This window comes from Phasianus colchicus, chromosome 38 (assembly GCF_987193195.1).
Source record: "Phasianus colchicus chromosome 38, bPhaCol1.hap1.1, whole genome shotgun sequence".
Taxonomy (NCBI): Eukaryota; Metazoa; Chordata; class Aves; order Galliformes; family Phasianidae; genus Phasianus; species Phasianus colchicus.
In genome coordinates this window covers 2,593,468-2,602,743 of record NC_143473.1, presented here as the reverse complement: position 1 = coordinate 2,602,743, position 9,276 = coordinate 2,593,468, and the positions used below count along the sequence as shown (strand labels likewise).

Genomic DNA, 9,276 nt, shown 5'->3' with positions numbered 1-9,276 from the left:
TATGGGGCTGTGCTATGGGGCACAGAGCTGTGGGGCACAGAGCTGTGGGGTTGTGCTATGGGGCTGTGCTATGGGGCACAGAGCTATGGGGCTGTGCTATGGGGCACAGAGCTGTGGGGCACAGAGCTATGGGGACACATTGGTGACACACCGGGCTTTAAGGACCCACAGGTGTGAACTCACCAGGATTCGGTGCCACACACAAGGATTGCGTGCCCCCACCTGGACCCACACACTGCCCCACACGGGGCTTTGCACGAGGACTGGTGACACAGTGACTGGGCACGAGGACATGGGACTGCCCCCCCCCACCCCCCCGTGTGCTCACGAGGCCGCCCATGTGCCAACGGTGCACATGTGGGGACAGCAGCGATTGTGCAACACCGGGCTTTGGGGAGGGGGGGGGCACAAACAAACACAAATCGTGCGGTGGTGCCAACTGTTGTGCAACTGTTGTGTGACCGCCCCCAGTGCGGCCCCACAGGGCTCACAAACGGGGTCAGAATGGGTCCGAATAGGGTCAGAAATGGGGTCTGACAACGGGACCAAATGGGGCCACAAAAGCGGCCCCAAATGGGGTCTGAAAGGGGGGCAGAAATGGGGTCTGAAAGGGGGAACAAATGGATCAAAAATGGGTCTGAAATGGGGTCCCAAATTTATCTCAAATGTGGCACTGAATGTGGTCCCAAAAGTGGTTCCAATGGGGCCCAAATGGGGTCCAAAATGGGTCCCAAAAGTGGCACCAAATGTGGAGCCGAATGGGATCCCAAATTGCTCCCAAATTTGGTCCTAAGTGCGGCCTCAAATACGGACCCCAATGTGGACATGAAGGAGATCCTGAATGCGGCCCAAATCAATGGGGAAATGATGAATGGGGAAATGATGAATGGGGAAATGATGAATGGGGAAATGATCGATGGGAAATGACTGATGGGAAAGGATGAATGGGGAATGACGAATGGGGAATGATTGATGAGAAACGATTGATGAGAAATAATTGGTGAGAAAAGATCAACGGGAAATGATGAATGGGGAACGATGAACGGGGAATATCAAGAGGACATGGGGACACTGGGACACAGAGATCTGTGCACATGGGGACACTGGGGACACTGGGGGTCAAAGGGGTCAATGGGGTCAATGGGGACATTGGGGACAATGGAGTAATGGGGGGTAATGGGGGGCAATGGGGACCCTGGGGACACTGGGGACACTGGGGACTTTGGGGACATTGGGGACACTTGGGACACTGGGGACACTGGGGACACTGGGGACACCCCCAGCGCCGTTGGCCCCACAGCCGCAGCGCCGCCCCTCGACCTGTGGGGCAGAAGCGGCGCGGTGACAACGGGGCGCACCTTGGGGTGGGGCGGGGTGGGGGGGCGGGGCTGCGCGTTGTGCAACCCGTGTTGGGGGGGCACGTCGAGCCCCACCCCTCGCCCCCCCCCCCGGCCCCATAAATACCCCCGGGGGGGCGGAGGGGCCGTAATCGCCGCCCGCCATGGAGGTGACGCTGCTGCTGTTCCTGGGGCTCTCCCTCATCCTCCTCCTCGCGGTCCGCGGGCGGCGGGGGTCCGGGGGGGGCCGCCTCCCCCCAGGTCCGACCCCGCTGCCCCTCATCGGGAACCTCCTGCAGATCTCCCCATCCCAAACCCTCAAATCTTTCCTTAAGGTGGGTCCGGGGGGGAACGACCCCCCTCCAAAAAAAAATGATGGGGTTGGGGGACCCCCATGTGGGGGCTGAGGTGGGGGTCACGCTTTGGGGATCCCCCCCCATTATGGGATTGGGGACTGGGGGGCACTTTAGGACCCCCACCCGATAATTGCTCCGGAGGGCAGCACTTTGGGGACCCCGGCCCTACAGTAACTTTGCGGGGGAGCACTTTGGGGACCCCTCCCCCATAACGACCCTCCCCCATAACGACTTTGGGGACACGGTGACAGCGAGGGGGGGGGCCGGCACTTTGGAGACCCCCACCCCATGATGACCTTGGGGTCAGAGCTGAGCAGTTGATTGACAGTTCTGTGTTGTGCCTCCCTCCTCCCCCATACCCCCCATACCCCCCATACCCCCCATACCCCCCATACCCCCCCATACCACCCCATACCCCCCCGTCCCCCCGCAGTTACGGGATCGCTACGGCCCGGTGTTCACGGTCTACCTGGGCACGCGGCGGGTGGTCGTGCTGTGCGGCCACCAGGCGGTGCACGAGGCGCTGGTGGAGCGGGCGGAGGAGTTCGCGGGGCGGGGGAGGATGCCGACCGTGGAGAGAACCTTCCATGGGCACGGTGAGGGGGGGGCGTGGGGGCGGCCGCGTGGGGTCACCCGAGTGCCGGGACGTCCCGCCCACCCAGCGCCCCCAGCCCCAACCTCGATCCCCCGCTCCGACCCTCACCCCGAAATCCCCCTCCCGTGCCCCCCCAGCCCAGTATTCCCACCAAACCGTGACACCCCCCACCCCGACCCCCCCATATCCCCCCCAATATCCCCCAACCCTGACATCCATCCCATATCCCCCCAACGACCCCCCCAATATCCCCCAACCCTGACATCCACCCCATATCCCCCCAACGACTCCCCCAATATCCCCCCAGCCCAATGTCCCCCCCATGACATCTCCCCACCCCAACACCCCCCCATAACCCCCCTTTCCCCCCCCCCCGACCCCCTTCCCCCCCCAGGAGTGGTCTTTGCCAACGGGGAGCGCTGGAAGCAGCTGCGCCGCTTCTCGCTGACGGTGCTGCGAGATTTTGGGATGGGGCGGCGCAGCCTGGAGGGCCCCATCCAGGAGGAGGCTCAATTCCTCGTGCAGGAGATGCGCAACACACAGGGTACCCCACTTTTTTTAGGGGGGGGGTCGTGGGGGGGGGGGGTCGTAGGGGTTGGATTGGGTTGGGTTGGTTGGGAGAGTTGGGCTGGGGTGTCCAATGTTGGTTGGGGGGCAGTGGGGTGGGGTAACAGGGCTGGGGGGGGTCTTGGGGTGGTTCTGGAGATGGGGGGGGGTCTTTGGGAGCATTGGGGGATGGGGGGGTCTTTGGGGGGGGTCATGGGGGGCCCAATGTCAGTACGGCATTGGGTTGGTTGGGAGCGTTGGGTTGGGGATTGTAATGTTGGGTGGGGGGCAGTGGGGTGGGCTACCAGGTTGGGGGGGTGTCGTCTGGGGGGATTCTGGGGATGGGGGGGGTGTTTGGGGGGGGGGGGGGTTGAGGATGGAGGGGGTCGTTTGGGGGGGGTCATGGGGGGTCGTGGGGCTTTGGGTTGGGTTGGATTGGTTGGGAGAGTTGGGTTGGGGACTGGGGGGGGCTGTTAATGGAGGGGGGGGGGGGGTAACACTGCTCTGATGCTGTCCCCCCCCCCCACCCCCCCCACAGGGAAACCCTTTGACCCCACCTACATGCTGAGCCGGGCGGTGTCCAACATCATCTGCGCGATGGTCTTTGGGAAGCGCTTCGACTACAACGACGCAGAGCTGCTGGAGCTGCTGCAGATGATGAATGAGAGCTTCCGGGAGATCAGCACGCCTGCAGCACAGGTGGGGGGCTGAGGGGGGCCTGGGCGAGGGGGGGCCATTTGGGGGGCGGGGGGGGGGTGGGTTTGGGGTTCCAGGTGTTGATTGGGGGCTTTGGGTTGGTTGGGTTGGGTTGGGTGGGGAAAATGGGGTGGGGTATTTGGGGTTGGGGGGTCTTTGGGGGCATTGGGGCATGGGGGGGGTCTCTGAGGGGGGGTCTTTGGGGGGTTCTGAGGGTGAGGGGGGTTGTTTGGGGGGTGGTCTTGAGATTGGGGCGTTGGGTTGGTTGGGTTGGTTGGGAGCATTTGGTTGGGGTTGCCAGTGTTGACTGGGGACAATGGGGTGGGGTATCCGGGAAGGGGGGGTCTTTGGGGGGTCCTGGTGATGGGGGGGGTCTCGGGGTGGTGGGGTTGTGGGTTTGGGGTTTTTCTGGGAGCAGTGGGGTGCAGCAGGTTTGGGTTCTGGGTCCAAATTGCAGTGGGTTCACATTGCATCGGGTTCTGCACGCAATGCGTTTCTGCAAAGCAGCGCCTTCTGCATGCAGCAGGTTCTGCATGCAACAGGTTTGCAATGCATCAGGTTCTGCATGCAGCAGGTTTGCAATGCATCAGGTTCTGCATGCAACAGGTTTGCAGTGCATCAGGTTCTGCATGCAGCACGTTTGCAGTGCATCAGGTTCTGCATGCAGCAGGTTTGCAATGCATCAGGTTCTGCATGCAGCAGGTTTGCAATGCATCAGGTTCTGCATGCAACAGGTTTGCAATGCATCAGGTTCTGCATGCAGCAGGTTTGCAATGCATCAGGTTCTGCATGCAACAGGTTTGCAGTGCATCAGGTTCTGCATGCAGCAGGTTTGCAATGCATCAGGTTCTGCATGCAACAGGTTTGCAGTGCATCAGGTTCTGCATGCAGCAGGTTTGCAGTGCATCAGGTTCTGCATGCAGCAGGTTTGCAATGCATCAGGTTCTGCATGCAGCAGGTTTGCAGTGCATCAGGTTCTGCATGCAGCACATGCACGCACGGCTTTGCCCGCTCCATACGGTGCAGTCCCACCTCACGCCCTCCCCTCATCTCACCCCCCCCCCCAAAATTGCACCCCCCCTTCCACCAACCAGCTCTATGAGATGAGCGAGACGTTGCTGCAGTACTTCCCGGGCCCCCAGGACAAAATCTACTCCCTGCTGGATTCCATGCGTCGTTTCATCGCGCGCCGCGTGCACAGCAACGCCCAGAGCCTGGAGCCCAGCAACCCCCGCGACTTCATCGACTGCTTCCTGCTGCAGATGGAAAAGGTGGGCCTGGGGGGGGGGGCATCGTTTGCTTTGCATCCCCCTGCTTCATCCTGCACGCCTCGCTTTGCATGCACAGCCCACGTTCGTGTGCACGCACCGCTTTGCTTGCACGCTTTGGGATTTGCTCCTGCACCCCCCTTTGCATGCACCCCCGCTCCCTCCTGCATGCAACGCTTTGCGTGCACCCCCCATTCTCCTCCTGCCCCCCCCCCCCCCCTTGTTTGCTTGCCCTCCAAACCCGTTGGCTCTGTTTCTTTGCACCACTGGAGATGTGATATCTGCGTTGTTTGTTTGCACGCTCTGAGCTTTGATCCGTCCCAACCCCCGGTTTGTTTGTGCGTCCCGGAGCAAAGCTGCACCGTCAGCGTTGTGCAACCTCACAGCAATCCTGCAAACATTGACTTTGCAAATGCCAAAGCGACTCTGCACCTTTTGCAATCCCCAGAGCAGTTCTGCGCCTTTGCAAACCCCGGAGCGACTCCGCAGCCACCATCTTTGCAAACCCCAAAGCAATCCTGCACCAACCGCCTTTGCAAACCGCAAAGCGATTCCACGCCTCATCGCTTTGCAGCCCCCGAGGCAGTTCTGCCCCTTTTGCAACCCCTCCCGCCCCCCTTTTTGCCCCCCCAGGAGAAGAACAACCCGAACTCGGAGTTCACGATGGAGAACCTGGAGCTGACGGCCCTCAACCTCTTCTTTGCGGGCACAGAAACCATCAGCTCCACGCTGCGCTACGGCTTCGTGCTGCTCATGAAGAACCCGGCCGTGCTGGGTGAGCGCTGCAGGGCCGCTGGTGTGCACTGCAACATCACTGCGTGTGCACTGCAAAATCACTGGTGTGCACTGCAACATCACTGGTGTGCACTGCAACATCGCTGGTGTGCACTGCAACATCACTGGTGTGCACTGCAAAATCAGTGGTTTGCACTGCAAAATCACTGGTGTGCACTGCAACATCACTGGCGTGCACTGCAACATCACTGGCGTGCACTGCAACATCACTGGTGTGCACTGCAACATCACTGGTGTGCACTGCAACATCACTGGTGTGCACTGCAGAGCCATTGCGTTGCAGAACCACTACAAACCCATTGCAAACTCATTGCACTGCAAACCCATTCCATCCCTGTTCCATTCCCGTTCCATCCCCACTCCAACCCCATTCCCACCCCATTCCCACCCCATTCCCGTTCCATCCCCATTCCAACCCCATTCCACCCCATTCCCACCCTGTTCCAACCCCGTTCCTACCTCATTCCCACCCCATTCCCATTCCATCCCCATTCCCACCCCGTTCCCACCCCATTCCCACCCCGCTCCCAACTTCGGCGTCCCCAACGCCCCTCGTGCGTTGCAGAGAAGATGCAGGCAGAGATCGACGCTGTGATCGGCCGGGAGCGGCCGCCCCGCGTTGAGGACCGCCCCGCGCTGCCCTTCAGCGACGCCGTGATCCACGAGATCCAGCGCTGCGCCGACCTCATCCCCATGAACGTCCCGCACAGGGTGACCAGGGACACCGAGTTCAGGGGCTTCCTGCTGCCCAAGGTGGGGGCGGGGGGTATGGGGAAATGGGGGGGATATGGGGGGGGATATGGGGGAATGGGGGGGATATGGGGGGTATTGAGGGGATGGGGGGGATGTGGGGTCATGTAGGGGGGATATGGGGAATGGGGGGGATATGGGGAAATGGGGGGGATATGGGGGGGGATATGGGGGAATGGGGGGGATATGGGGGGTATTGAGGGGATGGGGGGGATGTGGGGTCATGTAGGGGGGATATGGGGAATGGGGGGGATATGGGGAAATGGGGGGGATATGGGGGGGGATATGGGGGAATGGGGGGGATATGGGGGGTATTGAGGGGATGGGGGGGGATATGGGGTCATGTAGGGGGGATATGGGGGAATGGGGGGGGATATGGGGGTATTGAGGGGATGGGGGGGATATGGGGTCATGTAGGGGGGATATGGGGGAATGGGGGGAGATATGGGGGAATGGGGGGGATATGGGGAAATGGGGGGGGATATGGGGGAATGGGGGGGGATATGGAGGTATTGAGGGGATGGGGGGGATATGGGGTCATGTAGGGGGGATATGGGGGAATGGGGGGGATATGGGGGAATGGGGGGAGATATGGGGGATGGGGGGGATATGGGGGGTATTGAGGGGATGGGGGGGATATGGGGTCATGTAGGGGGGATATGGGGGAATGGGGGGGATATGGGGGAATGGGGGGAGATATGGGGGAATGGGGGGGATATGGGGGGTATTGAGGGGATGGGGGGGATATGGGGTCATATAGGGGGGATATGGGGGAATGGAGGAATGTGATGAATGTGGGGGGATATGGGGGATAAGGGGGGATATGGGGGTTATTGAGGGGATGGGGGGGGATATGGGGTCATATAGGGGGGATATGGGGGAATGGGGGGGGGGATATGGGGGTTATTGAGGGGATGGGGGGGGATATGGGGTCATATGGGGGGATATGGGGGAATGGGGGGGACATGAGGGGGCTATGGGGAGTACGGGGGCCCTCCAGGGGTTCCTCCTGCCCCAGGTGTGGGGGGCTGTGGGGGCAAATGGGGCGATACGGGGGCAGGGGGGTCCTTCGGGGGTCCCCCCCTTGCTCACGGGGGGTCGCTCCCCCCTTCCCGCAGGGCACGGACGTTTACCCGCTGCTCAGCACGGCGCTGCACGACCCGGCCATGTTCAAATTCCCCGACAGCTTCAACCCCGCCAACTTCCTGGACGGCGGCGGCCGCTTCCAGAAGAACGACGCCTTCGTGCCCTTCTCCTCCGGTACCGAGCGCCAGAACCACCCGGCAACGGGCCCCACTAATGAGCCCCCACTAATGAGCCCCACTAATGAGCCCCCACTAATGAGCCCCCACTAATGAGCCCCCACTAATGAGCCCCCCCATTAATGAGCCCCCAGTAATGAGCCTTCAGCAATGGGCCCCCACTAATGAGCCCCCACTAATGAGCCCCCAGCAATGGGCCCCCAATAATGAGCCCCCACTAATGAGCCCCACTAATGAGCCCCCACTAATGAGCCCCCAGTAATGAGCCCCCCCAATAATGACCCCCCTGAATAATGAGCCCCCCAGTAATGAGGCCCCCAATAATGAGCCCCCCCTGAATAATGAGCCCCCCAATAATGAGCCCCCCCTGAATAATGAGCCCCCCCAATAATGAGCCCCCCATTAATGAGCCCCCCCAATAATGAGCCCCCCAGTAATGAGCCCCCCAATAATGAGCCCCCCGGTAATGAGTCCCCTCAAATAATGACCCCCCCAAATAGTGACCCTCCCACAAATAATGACCCCCCCCAATGATAACCCCCCCCAACCCCCTTCCCTCCCCCCTCCCACTCTCAGACCCCCCCATTATAACCCCCCCCCTCATTCTAAGACCCCCCCCTTCTTTGACCCTCCCAACACACTCCAACCCCCCCACCATAAGACCCCCCTACTGTAGCCCCTCCCCCCCCACATTCCAACCCCCCCCAATTATAACCCCCCAATTATAACCCCCACTCCAACCCTCCCACTATAAGACCCCCCCACTGCAACCCCCCCAACTTTAACCCTCCCCCCCCTCCACCCCACCCCCAAGCCCCCCCCTCTCCACCCCCCAATTAACCCGCTGTTAATTCCCCCCAGGGAAGCGGGTTTGCCTGGGTGAGTCCCTGGCCCGGATGGAGATTTTCCTTTTCCTCACCACCATTTTGCAGCACCTGCAGCTGCAGCCCCTGCAGCCCCCGGAGGAGCTGTCAGACAAACCGCTGGAGAGCGGCTTCGCCAACATCCCCCCCCTCTACCAGCTCAGGGTGCTGCCCCGCTGAGACCCCCCCCAAATATGGGGACCCCCCAATAAAAGGACCCCCCAAAATAAAGGGACACCCCCAATAAAGGAACCCCCCTCTACCAGCTCAGGGTGCTGCCCTGCTGAGCCCCCAAATACAGGGACCCCCCCAAATAAAGGGACCCCCCCAATAAAGGAACCCCCCATCTTCCAGCTCAGGGTCCTGCCCTACTGAGACCCCCCCCAATATAAAGGGATCCCCCCAAAGAAGGAGCGCCCCCCCCCCCCCCAATGCTAGGAGCCCAATAAACAGCTGCAAAGTGCACGCAGTGTTTTGTGGGGTTTTATTTGGGGGGGGGAGGGGCTGCACCTGCAAAGCGTGCAGGGTGTGCAAGGTGTGCAAGGTGTGCAAGGTGTGCAGGGTGTGCAAGGTGTGCAGGGTGTGCAGGGTGTGCAAGGTGTGCAGGGTGTGCCGGGTGTGCAAGGACTGCAAAGCTTGCAATGATCAGGAAGTGTGTGCAAAGCTTGCAGCAAGCACTGAGAGCACCGTGCAACGATGGCAAAGCTTGCAGCGGGCAGGAGGAGCGTGCAAAGAGCGTGCAAAGAGCATGCAGAGCAATGCAAAGAAATGCAGAGCCCAAAAGGAGCGTGCAAAGAGCGTGCAGAGC

General features: G+C 61.1%; 1 protein-coding gene across 1 annotated transcript; it reads left to right on the top strand.

The window, feature by feature from the left end:
• Positions 1-1,476: 1,476 nt before the first annotated feature.
• On the top strand, positions 1,477-8,933 carry LOC116241610 (cytochrome P450 2G1-like). The gene is made up of 9 exons (XM_090129836.1): positions 1,477-1,672; positions 2,127-2,289; positions 2,683-2,832; positions 3,373-3,533; positions 4,625-4,801; positions 5,432-5,573; positions 6,159-6,346; positions 7,462-7,603; positions 8,467-8,933. Exons 1-9 carry the CDS (start codon positions 1,502-1,504, stop codon positions 8,646-8,648), a joined length of 1,476 nt encoding a protein of 491 aa, XP_089985962.1. The 5' UTR covers positions 1,477-1,501; the 3' UTR covers positions 8,649-8,933.
• The last annotated feature ends 343 nt before the right edge of the window (positions 8,934-9,276 follow it).